Here is a 21,878-nt window from a genome sequence, read left to right as displayed (position 1 = left end):
CATATTTATAGTTTGACTCGTATTTTCACTTTAATATATCAGTTTCATTGATACTTATCTCCTCTTATTGAAGTGTTTTTATTCGTACTAAGGTTTTAATTTTTATATTATTTTCTTGTATGCATCCTAGACCATGAAGTACTAGACTAATATTGATTTAATATTAAATTATTCCAACTGACTGCCTTCCCGATGCAGCTCTGGACGATTAGGGACCTTTAACAAAGGGCTTGTTAAAATTCTTACATTGGCTCAGCCCTTATTAAAATCCAACAAAACTCTCCTTTTATCAAAAGGGCCATTTCTTTATCTATTGCTGGTTTATTCCACGAATATAACAATAGAATTTGCTTATAAATATTTATTAGTTAATATTCTAGCTATTACGTGTTTTAGAATAGCTTCATCTTTGTTTTTGAATTTCTAATACAGTATATCGGCATTTCTCATTATTTAAATTATAAATGTTATCATTTCTGAAAATGAATGAAAAGAAGTGCAGGGAGAGTAAGTAGTATTGAGTATATAGAGTGCGAATAGATATACTGTATGTATGTGTGTAGACTAGACATAATAATCTACAGCAAATTAGAATAGGCCAATTATATACCCTCCCGAGGATGTCGTACGAAGGGAATAAGAGATTCATAGCCTAGCCAGCCAGATTGGTAATAATAACATTATCGAGGAGGGTTGACGTCTGCCAGGCGGCCAGTTATAGAATTAAGCCAAATCTTCAAAACTTTAAGGTTATTTATTACGCCTAACCACGAGCTTCGTATGGCGTCACAGAGTAACAACGTACGTACGTACGTACACCAAACATATCACTTTAAAGAAAGACGCCTTACTAGAAAGAAACGGAAAGCGAATGGAATTGGATTACATATGTAGTTTTTTCCTATTACAAGTTACTGATACATCCGTCTGCGTATTATATCATACATATCACTGTCTTATCATGTCGGCGACTGTTGGACATTGGCACACATTTTCAGACAACAACGATATCTAATATTGGGCTCTAGCAGATATAGAATGAAAGTAGTGACTAATATTCGATGATAGCATATAGCAAGCGTAACACCTTGTGAACCAGGGGAACAAAACGTTAACTGTGAAACATCTAGGTGAACCACTTTGTTCCACGACTCAGAAAGGGTAAAATCATTGTTTATTACGATAACAATGTAAGCATAAAATAGCGAAAATTTGACCAAGTGGACATATATGGTCATATCTTTTTCACCTATATATTAATCTTGTTAACACTGACAATACCCACAATTTTTCACTGGCACTTTTTTTAAGTTTTATGTAAATTTGATACCTTTACGCGTTACGAGAAAACGGGTTCTTGACAGACGAAAAACGACATGATCTTATAAGGGTTTCGTTTATACCTTTTGAGGTACAGAGCCCTACAAAAATTAAATAAAGAGCATGTACCAAAAAATCAATTTATACTTGGTCTAGTACGTTATAGTCGTCGGTTAATATCAAAGAGCTTGTTGCGATCTAGTAACCGTAATTTTGGTGATAGACTATGACAGTCCAGCTGTTTCTGTCCTGACAAATATGTGGTGATGGACTGTCGCATGACACTTATGAGACACTTTGAAACATTGTTATGAGACTGAAATAATTTTTATGTAAAACATAGTTTTACGTCTAATCCTAACACTCGCATTAGCAAAAATTTCTGGATTCCACTTTCATTTTGTCAATTTTCACATGACTCAATATCTCATATTATTTTTTAACCAATTTAGTATAAAATAAATATTAATAATAATTTCAATTTGATGACAACTTGTAATTTAACTGATCAATAAATTGGGACAAACATTATTGTTAGGCGCGCGTGTATTCATTCATTGCCACAAGATAAGAAAGGGTGTGTTACTATTCTAATATACATATAGCTACACTGCACTGCTTGCATCGCTGATAAAAATCCCCACAATTAGTGTAAATAAAGCAAAAAGTATTGGAATCTCGAAAAGTCCAAAGTCCGACGTTGCTCCTATGCTGTACAGTTGCAAGCGACACGGTGCGCCGTTCGCACGTGTTCACTCCACCAAAGCTCATTACATCGAAGCTCGCGATCTTTGCACGTGTTTTTACGAGTGCTGTGAATTCGGACCAATGAAGATGACAGTAAATCGAATAAGAGTTGTGGTGCTCGGGAGCGCGCGGTGCGGCAAATCAGGTAATAATTTGAATGTGTTTTTTAAATTGCTTGATTCCAGTGATATTTAAAAAAAATACAAAATGTTGAAAAAATAAATAGATTTGTTGGCTTGTTCAAATTGTTTTTTAGCTATGAAAAAGCACTTCTTCCGTTTAATATATTTTAAAAACACAATTACCTTAAAAAATTACCTACGGTTACAAACTTTTTACGCTACAATCGTGGTTAAGTACAGAACTGACCGCATAACGAAAATTTCAATTTCCTGTTAAATTTTGAATGGTTTCTTTTAAACCATATAGCTCGAAAACGAGTCAACTTTTTTTTTATTTTGGGATGCGAACACCAAATCAATTATCGCTAATGGCTTACAAAAACAGCCTTGATTTATTCTGTGAAGAAATGCCCTAAGGATGTAATCTGGGTAATTAAATTACTTCGTAAACGCTGCAGCTCTATCTTTTTTTTAGTGCATGCTAATCATTCAACAGTACACTAATTATCTGACGTTTAAAACATGTTTGTAAATTCTTTTAATTAATTAACCAACGCTTAAACGTCTAAGTTTGTTTTCCAAGCCATATTTGGTATTCGGTATTTGGTATTCCATATTTGGTAATCTTGTTTCGATTAATGAGTTAGATACGTAGGCGCCTATAGATATCCATACTTCTATACTAATATTATTTCTGAGGTCAAACATAGGCTACCAAGGTAAGAGTCCTTACGAAAATCTGTCTGTCTATCTGTTCCGCTTTCACGGCTAAACCGCTGAACCGATGAAATTTCCCGGTCAAACATTTTATCATAAACTCCATTATACTACTTACTACTACAAATAAATACTTTTTATCAAAAATAATCCCCAAATGAATTTAGTAATTAATACTTCTGATAGTCTGACAGTAAGAAACATTTCAATATTTTAATTTTCTGGTTAAGACAATCCAAAATAAACACCTGTTTTTTATTAGTATAATTTATTGTATAATGGTAAGATAATGTGATATAAACGTGCCCAATATGTCGTTTCTCCTCAGATAACGTTAATTCATCTTATCTGATAAGGCACCTGGCTCATTCCACCACTATTGTCATCTTAACACGGATACTTGCGATATGCACGAGTTCAATAACTACACAGATGTAAAAATACCTATAAATGTTTTTTTCTGGTGTGACAATGACAAAGCAACGAGGTCATTTCCCGACGATTGTTGATGCGATGTTTTTATACTTATGTCATTTGGGATCATTGACGAATATTGGGTCTCTGTTTTATTATTAAATATTTATTTATAGTATCTATTTTATATTTTCTTATAAGTATCTCTTTTCTTCACTTTAGGTCTCTATTTCCTCGTCTAGTTGTCACTGAGATGTTGGACAGGTGACCTGAGCAAAGTTTAAAGGAAACGCTTTGTGCAGGCCATTTCCAACCGATGGGAATCTTGGATGGACGCGGCTCTAGCAGACAGCTGCGGCAATACTGGTGAACTGATAGTCATATACCGCCTTATTAATAAACTTTTAATTCTCTGATTAGGCTTGGAGTAGTATATCTTTGTTTTGTCCCTCTCTCCCTTTTCAGCATTTGACATGGAAAGAACGAGACAATACAAGGAATTCCGAGGCTAATCAGAGAATAAAGTTGTTATTAATCAGGGTGTTTAGGTCTTAAAGTCACATTGACAGTCCTGCACTAATTCCAGATACCAAATTGTATGGATAGAATCGCCTGCGGCGAACCAGATGTAGGATAAACAGATGTTGACGACCAGTACAAAGTCATAAACGCGGAAGGACAATACAATACTGTTTAACTGTTGATTATGACGAATTAGAATCGAGGGCTATTGTCGCCAGTAAAATTTTAATCTGATGAATCATTTTTAAAACATAACCCCCACATTTCTATTTTAACACGGCGCCTACTGGTATTCTATTTAAGCTTGCTATTTGTCATACAATTTTGTAATGCTTGATCATTTTATTGGTCAAAAAAATCTCTTTGGGCTCACCACTATCTCTTAACGCGATTCACTTTACGACCTAAACTGAACTGTATATTTGTGCCATCGATTAAATTTTTTGTATGAATGCGATTCATTTTAGGTTCCTAAATTGAACTGAGTTGCATTGGAATAGTTCTGTAAAAATTGATGATCATCAACTTTTATCTGTCTAATTTGAGCGTCTTCCCGGTTCCTTCTTTAGCTGTTGAGCGTTCGTGAAGCCCGAATTCCGTTTTCCTATTTTTATTTCCATCAATTCATAGTTTAAAATATAGTTATATTCAGTGTTATGAGAAAGTTCTTTACTATGCATTGGATGATGGGAATTTCATTCGTAATGTTTTGGGAATTTTCCCGCTTTATCAATAACAATATCTAGAGCGAGTATCTAATAATTTCTTTGTCCATCAAAGTAACACTGACACGTAAAAAATTATCAGATTGTGACACATACCTACGTGATAAGTAAATGTGTTAATTGCCTATAGGACATTTCCATGAACTTAATCTAGATTTAGTTGATAATCCTAATGCAACTATGTTTGCTAAAGTTTAATAGTTGCATTCCGTTTACTATCAAATAGTTTCAAGAATATGATGATATGTTCAAGGAATTTCATTGTGTTCAAATTCTTTTTGCATAACGGTACTGTTTTCAGTCCTTTATCTGTCGTCGCGAAGGTTATTGCTATCTAAAGTAGGTATTTGATTTACAAAATATGTGGAAACAAAATATTTACTTATGACTTTATGCCTATCAAACTTCGTGCATCCAGCTCTTTCTTTTATGGAATAAGGCGCGAATGAGCAAGCAGATCGACAGATTGATTGATGCTGCTTACCGCTGCCTAGGAACAACTGTGCACAGTGAACATACCAAAGGGATCACAGGAGCCTTGCGGGCCTTTAAAAAATATAGACTAGATTATTTAAAGTTCTAATGCTGTATGGAATAGGGCAATACCACACGGAAACTTGATTACACGGTTTGGTCATACATATTATGACTTTGCTTTTAAAATACACAGTTTACTGCTGTTATTGCTGTATATGTTATTCCATGAATTATTTTTGTACGTATAATATGTTTTCTCCTATTGTATTGTGTAAGCAAATACATCTAAAGAATTCACAAATCAAACAAGATAGTTGGGATTCACAGAAGTTTTACACGTGCTCAGTTTCATAAACAGTTGAGTCACAAGAACAAAGATGAATTAATTATCAATTGGCTGTGTGTACTTTTCGAGAATTTATTGTATTGATATTGTGAGATGTGATATGGTCATACATATACGCGCTTCTGGTTTTTCTTGATAATGCTAATTTTCATGTATAATCATAAATTAAGAGCCAGGTTCTTGTTGGTGGTGCAATAATGGTAAGATCTTCTGGGTTTTGAGGGACCAATTCAAATGAGATTTTAAATTAGTTTACATTAGAGTTGTTTCTTTTGCAAATTTATTAGATTTGTATCTTATAATTGCGACACTGTAACCTAGGTACCTAATTAAAACAGTTATTCTATCTTGTCATTTCGACACTTTTATTGATTATGAGTCGTTGCCGGGGGTGTAGATGTGGACAGGTTTGACACAGTGTTGTTTTGAGTAGGTGGATGTGAATGAGACAAGTTAAAAATAAATTACACTCACACATAAAGAATGTATCACTAGCTTTAGATGCCAGTGACGCGTCATCTGTTTGCGCATTTTTACGAAAGTCTGAAAAAACTTTTTCTATACTAAAGTGATATAAAGTAGCAATTCCTACAATATACCTTTTTCAAACTTTCGCGCTTTGAAAGGCAAGGTTCTAAATTCCCACTTTAGAACCTAAAAATGTTTCATTATCTATCGAATGAGTGATTCTTATTTTTATAGGATGTCTACACAAACCAAGGATATGATGTGATAAAATAAAAATGATACAAAGCAGTCGTATTGACCCAAATCAATAAGTACATCTTCAATATTGCATTATGCTACTGACCTAATTCGAAATCCTATTTATTTTCCATTTCATGTGGTCAGGTCATATAAATGTAATTGCAGTGTCCGTGGCATTGCGTGGAACTAGGTTTACAGTCTGTGTTAACGTACCAAAATAAATAAACAATATAAAATGTGCGGGATCTTATGCATTCTCTGTGTAGTCGAGTGAATGACATGTATTTTTGTTTTAAATCGTTGAAGCAAGCAATTTTTCTGTTGGCGTTGGGAGTTGGCGTGCGCGGGTGCGAGTCGAAATTGCATGAAAATTATGAAGGGACATTATCATGCCTGTCTAACTCGCACTATTTATTAATATGGACATTTTTCGTCCAAAAGAGGATATGGTAGAAATAAGAAGTATATTATCTTGTTTTTCTTAGTTACGCTCATTTCGAGCGTAAATTTAATATTTTGTCAAGAATACCGAATTAGATCTTTTAAAATTACAGGCTTAAATTGATAAATTATATTTTTTATTACTTCTATTTTGCACACGTCTGTAATTACATTACATATAATCATTTACTCAAAATATTCAATTAATAGAAACGAGAAAAATTCCAAGGAAATTTCTTTAAATGTGCATTCCTATGCACATTGAAAGATTTCAAAAGCTTACGATGTTTCACATTTGACAGACAATAAAGTCAGCTTGTGATATATCAACGGATTATAACATTCAACTAAATTACATGTAACATATTTACTTAGCAAAAACCTGTATAACCACCTGTTCGATCAAGTACCGAAGGAAATTATCAAGACTTGAGTGTCTACGTAATACACCAGTGGGAAGTGCTTTGACCCTGAGTAAGGTGAAATTTACATTTTGCTTATGTGTACTAGCTTTTGCCTGCGGCTTCTTTCATTCTGGAAAAACAGTTCCCGTTAACTATTAAAGTCCAGCACTTCTTTACCGTTCACTGTTCCCGTGAGAAATTAACAAGGATTTCTCACGGGAACACTAGGTATTTTCGCGATAAACTGTACCTAAACCTATGTCTTTTTACCTACTTTCAAATTTAGAAGGTATACAAAATTTCAAGTAGATTAGTTTTGACTAGATAAAGTGTAAGTAAAGTTATAATTGCACATCGTGCGTTCGTATTTATTTCTCCTCTTGAAAAGTTTCTTCGTTGTGATAAATCGAATTTTTTGTAGAAAATTTTGGACTTTAATGTCAATCAATGTACATACTAATCGATAATATAAGAAAGTTCTTTTCCGTCTATAAATACATACTTAGTATCATTTTAAAATTATATTTTTCATTGAAAAACTTTAACGAGGTACATAATTAGGCACTGATTCAAGGGGAATGAAAAATTAATGGATAAAAATATAAAAATAAATTAATCCAACGAGAAATTTATGCCACTACAATATTTTTGCTTAGAAAATAAAATATAAAAAAACAAAAGTATAAACGAGCTTGATTGCAAATTAGCCTTAGTGTTAATATTCATAATTACTTTTTATTTATACTTTATTATGTGACTTTTAATGTCAATTTCAATTAGTCCATAAATTTAATTAACCGTGTATTCTGAATGTTTAAACCTTAATGTTTATAAATAAAGTCCCGAGTCAGTACACATACTAGTTAGTCAAGAAAAAATGTATGTTAACAGTTAACTGAAGAAATAAACTATAGTTTATACCCATAACTAATGTTAAGTGATAAATCTTTTTGAAATTCAATTTTCTACATTTAAAATATGGAGTCAAAATACGACCTCAATCGTAGCCCGTAATTTTCAAGAATATTTTCTTATTATAATTTTACTTTACTTATTATAAAAAGAAGTCTCATTGTCGCGTATCTGACTGTGAGAACGCGTTCTTAAGAGATGTAAGTAAAAATATTCCAGCTCTCGTTATCTCGTTATAAGTATAACAGAGACAGAACTTTAGTTACATAATAAGGGGATTCTAAGGGGAGGGCAGGGAAGCTAAGAAATAATTTGGCATTGGAACAGGAATAAATAGAATTTTTAAGTGCTTACGAAGTCACGGGCAAAGCAAGTTTTAATACAAACAAACCACCCAGTGGTCTTTGTCAATCTAGTTACATAACACAGGACAAAAATAATTAATCTCAATGGTGCAATAAATTGCTACCATTTGATCACAAACAGAATATTAGAAAGTATAAACAATACTGGTGAAAGCCAAACATGGTGAAATTGATTTATTATGCCACGTCGTTTTTGGGAAACACTCCGACGCATCGTAAAATAACAATTATAATAGTTGGGTAATATTGATACTCATTGATAGATATTTGAGTGTATAGCCATCCACTGGTAGTAAGGTAGCGATGATTATATAATAGGCTTGTTGACTAATTTTTATTTGATAACCATTATAACATTTTTTTTCTTTTTATCATCTAAGCTTCGTTACCCAAATTAGATCTCTATGACGCTTGAGTAAATCCTGATTTGAAATTCAAGTACTCGTAAAATCCATGTATTCAATTTTAAATAATATCGATTTTACGAGTGTCTATCACACGTTTTAAATATTTTTAATTGCTTTTTTTCTAATTGTTTATTTGTCCAGTTTAAAACTAAATTGTGATAGTAATCCTATTCGTATTACTTACATGTGGCCGTCAAAACGTGGGCTAACTATTTGGCCAGCACTCAATGACTGTGTTTTATCCAACATATTTTCTTGCCAAATTTCCCCCAGTACTAGTGCTTCTGCATACCATCTAATATTATGATTGTAATAATTTCATCTTTATAGGAAACAATGTATGTATAATAGTAGAGTGTATTATAATATCTTCTACGACATAAAATATGGCTATAAAATTAACATTCACTATGTAAATGACAATGCAATAAAAGCATACCAAAATACTAACAATTTAATAATAAATAAATACTTTTTACACGTCTTTTTCCCGTAAATTTTAATAAAATATATCCATACTATAATAATATAGTAAAGGGAAAATATTTATATTCTTGTTTTTTGTTTGTCATTATGCTGAATCAACAATAAATTCAAATTTAATAAAAATAGGAGTAGGTAGTTAAAAAGTGCTCACTAATTAAAGCAAAAATGTAACCAAAAAATAAAACAAACATATTTTATTCTGTTCCAAAGATAAGACATTTAAGAAAACTTAATAGTAATTTTAGATTACATTCAGAGAAGCTCACGCGATGACTCAGAGCCCAGCAATTATATAACAAACAAACAATCAATCACAAACTCCAACTTGATTATGTGATTAAGCAGTCACCTCGTCTCAGCCGGAGGCGCACGCGTCTACCATGAACATTAACACGAAAGAACTCGAACGTGAATCGTTGAGCATTTTGTAAATGGTCAATAAAATAACAAGAAGTTGTGGATTATCTTTAATATTGGCTTACATACCTACACATATTATATAGTATTTGTAAGTTCAGTCATTTATCAATTAATATTTATTATTTAGTAAGAAATTATATTTTTATCTCAATTTTTAAATCTGATTTGATATTGCGCAAGTTTACTATTTAGATTATTTTTTTGTTTTATCGAGCATTACAATATTATAATTATATAATATTAATTTGTAAATAACAGATATTAATAGTAATCTATATAATATCTGTTATTTACAAAATTAAATTAATCCAGTAAAATTAGTCAGTTGAAGAAAAAAGGTTTATTTCTAAAACTAACTACAAACGCAATAGCCTCAAAAATGGAGTATAATAACATCTCAGAACATTACTGACTGAATAATTGTGTAATTATGGGGTAACATGACTGAATCGCGATCATTCTGAATTCTCAAGCACCATGTACGTACGTTGAGCAACGTAATGACCAATTTTACACGTACGAGTACTTGACGCCAACTGTTACTCCACAACGTTACACACATTCCTATGCGTAACCTATTTTCTGTAGTAGTGTTACTGGAGTACTATTTTATGTTACTCAATAAATTTACGAATTTGCTGGCGTGCAATTAAAATAATATGATAGTTGTGTGTATTTCCATTAAGCTATTTACCAAAATGTAATCAATATTTTAGCATAAATTCAAAATTCCTGTAAACAAAATAGTTATTAACCCGTCATCGCCTACTGACATATTTAGCTACTGGATAACATAATTCTTAATGCATTGTGTCTCGAATTTTCGGGATTGAGAGGATAAATATACTACCAATTTAACCAATACTGTGTTCATATCACATGTCACGTAATACTCAAGTCGAGTTTCTGAACTGTTTCGTGACTAACGGATTAAATAGAGAAACTGAATAATGGAAACTGGGCAACGACGTTATGGCTGAAGAAAAAAAATACCAGTAAAGCGCCCTAAAGATAGATAGATTTTCGATGAAATAGAAAATGTGCCAAGTGATACGATGCTAAATATCGTCTTAATTTATGTTCCGTGGTATGCATGACACGAAAGTCGGGTTATAGATCCAGAGCAAGCAAATGTCAACTCCGTATAGTATTTATAGAGTACGCTGGCATGCCGCCGTCCCGTGAGTCACTCGGTCAGTCTGCCGGGTGCTTCTACTTCATGCCTCTGTTACTCACTTTATTAACTGAAATCGCATATTGCAGCGTTTGTCTTGTCTCTTGTTATGTCGTCTTCCAAGTGTGATCCAAACGCACCAGGTTCGAATCGTACTATACGTTGAGTCATCATGAGTTTGTCTAATTCATATACTTTGTAACGTACTTCCGTCGGAGAAAAACATCGTGAGAAAACTTGCAAGAACACGTTAATTGTTACCTTAAAATATCACTAATTTTAATCGAGTGAATACCAAGAATATAAGTTCGTTACACACGACATGAACCTTAATCATGGTAACGGTACGGAGGTAACGACTACGGAGAGGACAAAGGATGTTTGTTTTCAAAAGAATGATATTGACCGCAAACAGCCGAAAAATACAGATCATCAAATGTTATAATTATAAACACCAGACACAAATATCCTTTGAAATATGGTATATGGCGAAGATTGTATCATAGTAATTTTCCGTTTTCTACCTGAGAATGGCAAGGGGTAGTGGTATTCATTCTTCATGTCATGTTTAAAATGATAAGTAACGTTTGTGACCTGAGCGGGAACAATTTGTCAAAAATATTTAAGATTAGTTCATCTTATATTAGAAAACAGCGTTGCTAATCGCAGACAATACTATGATGCTATAAATATGAGCTGCAGTTATTATGAAATGGGACTCTGTCGTGTTTACCCTGACACACTTTGAAAAGTTAGTGATACCTCTTGACTAGATCGTTAATTTCTAGATTTTTAGGTCACGCCAAGCTTAAACATGTCTCCTGACATCAAATAAGTTTAATTCAGACCAGTCAAATTTGGTATTAGCATCTGTCAAGAGTGAAAGTGTTGAATTCTTTTGAAGCGCGGCCGAATATCATAAAATTAATGAACTTTTTTATTTTACACCGGTCAATGAACATGATCATATAAAGAGCAGAGAGAGAGAGGACAGATAATAATTAGCTAAGTTTACGTTAATGTAAAATCCAAGTGTTTATGCATTAATATTCTCAACTAAAACTATACTTATTTGCCTAAAATAAAGAATTAAATAAATGAAAAACTTATCAATACGTAAACTTAAGTGATTCCATTATAATTTATAGATAAAAAGTTAAGCTATGTATATATTTTGTTGCATTATTTACAAAAGTTATCAGAGTGTTTTGAAACGAATTTAGTTCTAGCCCTACAATAAAGTTAAGTACACAATTGTACGAACATCTCATGTAATATAACTATTTTCCTCACGATAAACCGCATGCCAATTTAACATACATACGCTTCTGTTCTGTAGTAATAAAGGCAAGTTTACATCAAGTTTGACTATGTTGCCATCAACAACGTATTCGACTGTACCTGGCCAGTGTCTCCGATCGCTTAACCGATGCTCTTAATTAACATTTAGCTTTTGCTACCGTACTCCAAACGTCTCGATTTAATCCTTCTCTCACCGTTATGTCTCGTTACCGGCAATGGAGCCAATTCTGCTCTTCCGAAACTCGTGATAGATCCCAACAAGTGATTGGGAACAACCGTAACGTGAACAGTATGGGAAGAAAGAGAACTAAATGCAGCATGTGTATTGTGGCAGAAAGTAAAAATACTGTTGTATTATCTTCGAAAACTTAAAGGTTGAGCCGCATAATATATTAATAGGTTGCATTCAATATTATATCCTTTGGTTAACAATGTTTTTAATCTGGATGATATTTTTGGAAAATAATGTCAGTGTACTATTATCAACCAAGTATAAAACTTTTAAGTTTAATAAACTTCTTTATTTGAATCTACCACCAGAGATATAGAATTAAAATATCTAACATAACTGTTGAATGTGACGAAGATAAGACAACAAACATTGATTTTGGAAAATAAATAATGTTGTTTATTAGTCAAATACAAACCATATTTTGATTTTAAATGTGCCTTTATCGCAACTTGATCTTGCAAAAATATAAATCGAAAATTTCTTGTATTACTGACGCTAATACCAAATGAAATACCTAAATGTTTACTGCAAACAATGTTGCAGGAATTGGGTGCTTTGCCATGTCTTTCCAGAGTTGCCAAACAAAATTAAAGAGACTTTGAGACCTTTTTGTTGCAACACCGTTCCAGATTTATTGGTTTAACATATCCGAGGAATCGAAGGTTTTACTGGATTACCTTGAACTGCCTGTTAAGTGAAAGTGCTCGTTAGTTTAATTGGTTCATTCGCATTGAGTCGCGTGTTTTGCATGTTTTGATAAGAAGCCCGCTTTTCTGATTCTGAAATTTATTGGGTTACGTACTTCAAAATAATTTCATTTCTGTTTTATTTCATTCTCAAATCTTTTATTAAACTTTTGTTTTATTAACCATTTCATTATGAACATGATCTGTTAACATTGTTTTTTGCTGTACAATATCGAAAGTAAACCCAAGAACACCCCAGTCAAGTAGACAGCCATTGAAAGAGTGAAAATATCTCATTACCAGGACACTCCGTTAACAGCCAATTGTCTTCCCGTGTAATGACCATGTGGTAACGAGGCTCGAAGGAAAGTGCGACAGCCCCAATAGATAAACGAGAAGAATTGGCAATTAACATACATTGATTGTTTGGACTTGTTCCACTGTGTTCCGCTATCTGAATATCAGTCTTTATGCCCTTGACCCGACCTGAAGTCTTAAAACAAACAAACCATCTCTCTTTCATCTGAGTAGTATCCCGGTTCCTCCTTTTCTTTATTTGACTTCAAAAAAAAAATCCTTATTGATATCATCCAGTCAGCACTTTTTCTGCCAGGTCTAGATGAAAACAAACAAAAGCATCCTGGCATTAACCGACATTCTATTATGTTCAGAGATGATCATAAAGCAGAAGCCAGATAATAAATTCGATGAAATGACATGTTTATCGGTCCGCCATGATCCCGTATTTTCCACGGAGAGAGCAATGCACAACAAAATGCCAGACCTGATGAGATCCGACGTAAAGATATCATTTCACAAACTATTCACTCGCTGCTTTATGATCATATTTCTTTGACACTATATTGGAATTATTAGTATTTAGCCTCAAATTCCAACACGACTTTTCATCTTTTACCGTCAGATATCATAATATATTACGTTTGCTGTTTGCGATAGCTGTAAATATAGGAAGTGTATGGTGCCATCTTGTCAACATTAAATATGTAAATATGGCCAACACCTTTTATAGTATTGTGATTTCGTATAGCGATACAAAAAGTCATAAAGTATATTTTACTCGTTTTATTTATATTGTTACGCGGTTGTAAAGTTTTAAGTGGCACTTATTTGGAAATCATAGACCGTTTCAAATCAATAAAAAGTCTTTAATTTTACTGAAATAGGGCAAATATAATATTGTATAATGTATAATTTTCTATAATAATTTATTACAGTCGCTTGGTTATTGACCTTAGCTTAATGACAATACATTATATAATACTATTCAATAAAATGTGTATATAACTTACATTTATGGAAGCTAGCTTAGAGTTAGTTGCCTATTAATTTTATTAACAATAATCTTATATGTCAGTAAATCAACATAGAGGTACCAATAAAATCTTGATTTTATTATAGCTTTATACTCGCACTTCATTACGTTATCTAATTATAACTGAAACTTATACTCCAACTGTGAATCAAACAAGGATGTTTATCTTTTTATTAAGGTTATGGAATAGTTTCTCAACTTTAAAAAATATCTTAAACCTAACAGAGTGTACAATAAAACACACACACTTTAAATACTGGCAGAAAAATTTATGTTTTTTAATCTAAACTGCGTTAATTTAAAGCGGCCCGTGTTCTGTCTATCGTTCTATACGGGAGGTCTTGAGGGCTATTACTTTCCCTCTAATTGGGCTTGTAGTTATAAATTCATTTAGGGGTACAACTTTTGTTTTGTAACACCTCTAACCGATTAGTTGCTAATTGCCGCTTTCTCTATGTTAACTTGTATTTCATTAACTGCACTGCACTCTGTTATCGAGTTAGATAAAATGTAATAGTGCAATCGAACTTTCTATGTGATTACATTTTATACTAATTGTAACACATACTTGTGGATATTATATTAAAATGATGATAATATACTAACGGACGTCACTTGTAAAATTTTGAATAGGTCAATGATCTTAATTTCACAAAGAACTTATAATATTTTGTCTAAATTTTAATATATTTGTGTTCTAAACGTGGCGACAAAACGTAAATAATGAATACTTATTTACAAAATCTAGAAATGATATTTTTAAAGAGAACTTCTTAGCTTTTTTATTGCTCTGTTTTTACTGTATCGTGTTTAAGCATTATAAAATTTGAATCAGCAGTGAGATATTTTACAAGTTTGTTTTTATTGTTACAGCTGTTGTCGTCCGGTATTTGACCAAACGGTACATCGGGGAATACAGCTCGACTGGTGGTGAGTAATACCTATGATTTTGTATACCAGCTTTAGTAAAATTTGTATACGCAAAGGTGCAGTAAAATGTAAATTTGTAAAGGAATTGAACAATAATACCAGCTTTAACAACTCGATGCTTAAACTTAATTATTATATTATTATAATAATAAATTATAAGCCTAGTATTATTATACATAACATTATATAGGTACTAAAGTATATACTATTTCTAAATGCGATGAGAAATTTCAAATAAACGTGTTTTTAAGCTCAATGCTTAAAAATTGTGATATGATGAAAACTAAACGATAACAATAATTGCAAATAATAATGAGATGATAAAATTCTGAAATCGAGCGGGAATTGAACCCGCGCCCTCTATATCCGGGACAGTGCTCTTGACCACTGGAGCTATCGAAACCATGCCAGGTGAAGAGCACCCAATTCCCAGAATTTTTTCATCTCATTATTATTTTCAAAAATAAGTCAAAAAGCATGTATGACATGTATAACAAATTCATTTGAACAATCATTGATTCAGAATTGCATCATTATCAGGATTAAAGAGCTACCCTCTTGTCGGTGGAGTTAATTCCATTTATTTCTATTACCAACTGTTCTGTTTCACTTCTTGATACGACACGGCTTTTTCCTTTATCTGTTTCTGCTCTTGGCTAAAACTTTTACGTTAATTTAGTTAGATCTTATTTGAGAAATTGATGTCATAATGGTATGTAGTGTAAGAAGTGCTGTAGTATCATTATCAGAGATTATCAGTTCTTAGGGTGAGTTTACCGTGGACTTTACCTAAGCCTGCGCGCAGCTGACCTTAAACAAAATGGCAAATTTGCGCTTTTCTGCGCAGGTTAAAATTAATACCAACTTAAACCCACTCTTATATTATACTGATTGAAAATTAAGAAATAAGTTGGACCAAATAGTTCACTCTGGGGACCACGGTTGAATGATAAAGCGGTCTTCTTGCGCTCTCATACGTTGACATAACAACTGTCAGCGATATAACAAATGCTTCAGAAGATCCCTGTGGTGGCCGATGTCAAATGCCAGCCGGCCATGCCAATAGTTTATTTGTGATGTTGGCAACACTCGCCGCAGCCAAGGCTGATACGGCGCCTAAGGCCGACGACCTTTCTTACTGTATGCGGTAAAACAATGTTATAATAAAGTTTTTATGTCATTCTGATAACCATCTACAATTCAAGTTAAAAGCTAGATCATAAATTATTTTCTCAACTTTATATGGTAATAATTAGTTGAGTCGTATTTTAAGAAAATAAACAAATCTCCTTAACTTAAAGAGCGACGGTCTCAAATTATAATACTCATTTATTTTAGTAGTGTAAAATGTGTGAAGGAAAAATAAACTTCAAACAATAAACTAGAAAACCGTAGATCACTATTGCTCTACGATTTTCTAGTTTATTGTTTCGAAATTGTTTCGAAATCATCATCATCATCAGACAAAAGTAGACATACAGGTAAAAGAAAATGAATATCGCTGAAAGAAAAGAGAAGTCCGATACGAGCCAATATTGTACTAAGACGTTTTTTTTAACTTTTAGACATACTATAAGGTTAAAACTTAAACTGGCTTTGTATTGAAAATTCAAACCCCTAGGTTCAATACAAAGCCAGTTTAGGCCTGAAATTAGTTTAATCATGGAACTACCATCAGAGTGCAGAAGAGAATTTATTTAACGAAATTAAAATTTGATTCGAAATTGAATAACAAAATTATATTGGTGGTTAACAAATAATTCTCCACTCTAGTGGAGTCCGGCCCTTATTATTACATCCGCATGAGCGCCCTGCATACAGTTAAAAGCACTTCCATTTCGTTTGAAGTAAATCAACCACTTAGCAGTATATCAATTCGTGCAGAATTTCTCATATGAAATTAGCTGGTTATAAATTCTGTAGTAGGCCAGGTATGCAACTAAAATACATTTAACGATTAGTTTTATTTTAGTCATCATATTGTTGGAATTTAAGGGCCAAGATTGCTGAAAATTAAATATTTAATCCCCTTGTGTTTGTGATTGATGAAAATACGTATCACTCACGTGCGGTGTGATTATCGACGGAAAAAAGACTAGAAAAAGATTTTCTATAAGACTGAAACTATAGTGGACTTTTCTCTAAGTGACCTGTACCTATTGTCTGTTTTTCACGTTGGCCTTAATTAAATTAATATGTAAATTCATTGATTTTTTGTGATACTATGAAAGTCAATAACTTATTAACACATATAAATACAATATTACAAACATACCTACCATATTTATTTGATATGATACCTACTTCCGTTTCAAAAATGTAAAAATGTTGACATGGCTTAACACGACGGAGTAACCTAGATGCACACGAAAGACAAACTGCTTCTGCATCCCAATATAGCGCGAGGTTGCACAGACAATGAATCTTAATTAACCAAAAAACAATTCCATGCACCTGCCAAGCGCATTTTGACAAAATTATTTTATACAATAATATTTTGACAAAATCATTTTATAAAATAACTAACTTCTTTCGGCTTCGCTCGGTTAAAACCACAATATAAAAAAACGTAGCCTATGTTACGCCTGAATGCTTCGTCTGTCTCTGTGTCAAATTTCATACAAAATTTTCCTGTAGTTTTTGAGTTTATTCATTACAAATAAAAAACAAATCTTTTCTATTTATTTAGTATGGAAGTATCGATAAAGGTAAATAATCCCTGGGCTTAGGAGCTCTCTGGCTGCGAAAGTAACAGGATTAGAGAGATGTTAGCAGGTAAATAAATATTAAAGTTAATAATTGTTTCAGACTTTTTATACCAACATCGAGTCGCTTTTGATGGTGCTACTTCTGAAGTTGAAGTTTTGGACACATGTGGATGTGCAGTAAGTAGCTCTTTATACAAAAGATTTGCAGGACAAAAGATTTACAGGATTATAATTTACTAATTATAAACGTAATATAACTAAATTAACTTAGGCTTTTAGAAAACTTATCTCTGTTTCACGCTTTGTATTGATATTTGGCAGCTATGCTGCGGGAATTTTCAGTACAATACTGGTCGAATATTTTGTTGTTCTTTGCAAGTAATTTTGCAAGATGCTAACATGTCGTATTAGCATAAGCTTTCGGTATATATTTTATTTAGGTAAACTTTATCGTGGTTAAGTTATCTTTCATTTTTATCGAGTGTATTATGATACTGCGTTCATACCACCACCACCACTTCAATAAATAAATAAATACATTTTGTGTAGAAACGTGGCTGTCTGGCGGAGCACCTGCGATGGGGCGACGCGTTCGCTGTGGTGTACTCCATTTGCGACCGGCGTTCGTTCCTCGCTGCAGCTGAACTATTGGCCTTACTGGAGAGGACGCGACTGCCTGGCTGCATGGCGGTCACACTCCTCGGGAACAAGCGGGACTTGGAACACGCCAGGTTTGGATTTTTCGCTTTTCGATAATTTGCTGTAAATGATTGACATATATAGGATGGCAATGGAAGGTTGGCGTATGTGGAAGAAGACCTATCACCACCTGTGGGTCACGAAGGGTTGCAAATGTTGATGATTGACATAATAATATAAAGTTCAACATAAATTAGAATATAATAATGATTAGTGCCTATGACGACCTTTAAGGAAGCTAGAGAGATATGATGTAAACCGTAGATATGTATAGTATAGTAAATAGCTACAAATTTTTCATTTGTGTTTCCCTGAATATATTTTTTTTATTTTAAACTATTTCTTCTAACAGAGTGGTAAAAGCTGAAGAAGGTCAAGAGTTATCATTGCGCTTCGGGTGTCAGTTCTATGAGGTGTCGGCGGCGGAGTCGTGCGCCGGTGCAGCGTTGGCTTTCCACGCGCTGCTGCGGGAGGCGCGTGCGTTGGCGCTGCTACTGCCCGCGCCCAGGCGGAAACTTGCTGCCTATTCTGTTTCTAAGGTACCTTTATCGTTATATATTTTAATTTCTCCCATTATTTCTTCTTCTCACCTATTCTGTTTCAAAGGTAAGATTTTGGACTTCTTTATATTTAGATGATTCGCTCTCGCTCGCCCGCGTTGTTGGTCACAACTACTACAACACGATAGTAGCTATCGTGTTGTAGTAGTAGTGACACGAGTGTTCCAAGACTTGTGTCTGCCAAAAGGAAATTTCAAATATTGTAGGAGCAAGATTCATGTATCCTTAAAGTAACTTACTGAATATTTACATACCGTGAACAAAAACGTTTTTACGTTGTTAACAAAAATATTTATGTTAAAACAACACAACTGAATTTTAAAATATCCTTGCAAAACTATATCCAAAGAGTTTCCTGTAAGCTTAATTGACGGAAGTAGGTAGATATGTCACCGTAGTGAATTGAAGGAAAGAATGTCATTTAAATAACATGTATTGTTACAGGTAATTGGTTCGATTCTCGGGTTGAGCAACAAAAGCGTTAGGAAGAAACGGCCATCGCTCAGTATATGAAGTGTTTGATAAAGAAACTCTTGGTTTTGATCGCTCCGTGATTGGAGTTATTGGAGTTTTTGAAGTTGTTATTTTTATTCTGTGGAAGCAGATTTGTTATCTTTTTCGGTGCGCGGCACCCGAGAGATTTGCCAAGTGAAGCAATTTGGAAGGAGTTGACGAGGTTTGATAGTTACAAATGTTGTTAATCTTCTTTTGTAAAAAACTGTACATAGTCAAAAATGTTCTTTGTAGAATGGGATTTCTGTCAATTAATGTTTTATAGAGTTCTTAGTATTGTTACAAACTGAGCCTTGTTTCCTTTCCTTGATTTAGACTGACTAAATTTAAATTTTTTAATAAAATGGCTAATCCAACTTCTTGTCAATGTTGTTTTTTGTTATTTTCAGCCGTGATAAAATTTATCTCAGGGATTTTTTTTATCTTTGTGAATTTTAGCAATCAAGATAACCTATATAGTTAATCGTTAGTCATGTTGGATAACTATTATCCATTTGCGGGTTCAATTGGTGAGCAGATAAAGCGATTTTCAACTGATCTTGACAAAGCAATTATTTTAAATTATTAGGTACCCTGAAGGAATTGTTTGACGCTTATCTATTGTAATTTACCTTTTTTGTGTTATCTTTTGTGAATATACTCAAAAGTAATTTTTACTCAATTTGATGACAAAATAAATTCTTGTACATTAAAAAAAAATTGACGAAGTGGTTAAATGAAACTATTTTACTTGTTTATCGAAGCGACGATAAATATTTGTGAACGATGTTGCTCCCGAGAGAAATTCGGGTAAAACTGTTCGGTACAGTAACTGAAACATAACATGAGCCTTAATTTACAAGAAATAAATATTCCTCTATTGGGAGTGAACTAAAATTAAATTAGGTGAGACGAATTCCATGTATTTTTATAATGTGACTTCGAATAAAAGACTGTCCATTATTTGGATACCTAAATTGCCCTTATTGTATTATTGTAATACATTTTAAAAGTAGAATAAAGTTGCTATATAAGTAATTATATTTTATCTTTTAAGACGTTATCTATCAGTTAGTATGTATTGAACGATGTAATAAAATACAATAGAATGTGAATGACTCATAAAAATGTATTCTTCATAAATTTATGATCATATTTAGTACTGTATCTATTATTCAAATACAGCATATACTATTTATGTAGATTTCTTTAATTATTTACGTATTTATAACAATAAATCGATAATATGTATTAAGGCTAGGTTGCACCGTCAACTCTGACCTTAACTTGAACACGCCATTTTATTTACGTCGGTGACGCCTGCCGGTTAAAATCAACGTCAAATTTGATGGTGCAACTTGCAACAAACCCATGTTTTGTGCCATTTGTTATCTATGTATACATTTTTTTAATAAAAATAAATAAATATTACAGAGAATAAATTTCGTTTTTTTATTGACTTCCTTAATGGTCTGGTAGCGAAATCAAAACATGGAATGTGCTAGGTGCATTCCCGCGCAAATCGTAAAAGTCAATCAAGGTAAAGACTGCTGGAGATCTCATAGGCGATAGGTTGCCAACTTATCTTCATTTAATCTCAATTCCACAAACCTTAAATGTGGCCTTCGAAATTCGCAACTCATGGCTCAGGGTCAGGATCAGGGTCAACCCTGTAAGGGATAAAGACGTACTGTGTCCTTATGATGCCTCTGCCTTTTAAGAATAATTTTGTATAACTATGTTATGGATAAGGTACACATAATATGCTAATCACCATCACATAGTATAAAACAAAGTCGTGTCCCGCTGCCTCTGTCCCACTGAATGCTAGATTGTTAAAACTACGCAACGGATTTTGATGCGGTTTTTTAAGTGTTCATGTCTCACAAGACAGTGCGACCTGAGGAAGGTTTAGGTGTATGTATTATTATGTAGTTTTACGCGAGCGAAGCCGGGCCTGGCCACTAGTACAAAATAATTCTTAGTTATAGTGAGTAAATAAGATATTATTTGCAGTCTCTAGAGTACAAATGCAACTTTGTTTATATCAAGATAAGTAACAGTAATTCACGTTCCACTTCGCCCTGGCGAGCATAAATTTCAACAAATGTTTCTACCTCGGCATTTAGCTTAGGATCATGAATAGGCAAAGATATATCTCTCTATTTCATGCTCGCGTGCGACTGATTACCTTTCAGCTGTGTCGCCTCGAAGCCCAGGATCTGAATA

At 33.2% G+C, this 21,878-nt stretch overlaps 1 protein-coding gene across 1 annotated transcript; it reads left to right on the top strand.

Annotated features, from left to right (window-relative positions):
* Positions 1-2,006: 2,006 nt before the first annotated feature.
* Positions 2,007-21,099, top strand: LOC128671449 (ras-related and estrogen-regulated growth inhibitor-like protein). The gene is made up of 6 exons (XM_053747904.1): positions 2,007-2,212; positions 15,134-15,190; positions 17,999-18,075; positions 18,448-18,629; positions 18,950-19,136; positions 19,602-21,099. The coding sequence occupies exons 1-6, from the start codon at positions 2,029-2,031 to the stop codon at positions 19,668-19,670; spliced, it is 756 nt and encodes a 251-aa protein (XP_053603879.1). The 5' UTR covers positions 2,007-2,028; the 3' UTR covers positions 19,671-21,099.
* Positions 21,100-21,878: the final 779 nt, after the last annotated feature.

Source organism: Plodia interpunctella, chromosome 7, assembly GCF_027563975.2.
Source record: "Plodia interpunctella isolate USDA-ARS_2022_Savannah chromosome 7, ilPloInte3.2, whole genome shotgun sequence".
In the NCBI taxonomy this organism is placed as follows: Eukaryota; Metazoa; Arthropoda; class Insecta; order Lepidoptera; family Pyralidae; genus Plodia; species Plodia interpunctella.
Note: the sequence above shows the minus strand (reverse complement) of the source record. Positions and strands in the feature narration are given on the sequence as shown.

Coding starts and splice junctions, on each gene's coding strand:
- LOC128671449 (XM_053747904.1), top strand. CDS start 2,029: ATGCTGTACAGTTGCAAGCGACACGGTGCGCCGTTCGCACGTGTTCAC. Junction 15,191..17,998: donor GGAATACAGCTCGACTGGTG/GTGAGTAATACC, acceptor TAATTGTTTCAG/ACTTTTTATACCAACATCGA. Junction 19,137..19,601: donor CTGCCTATTCTGTTTCTAAG/GTACCTTTATCG, acceptor GTATTGTTACAG/GTAATTGGTTCGATTCTCGG.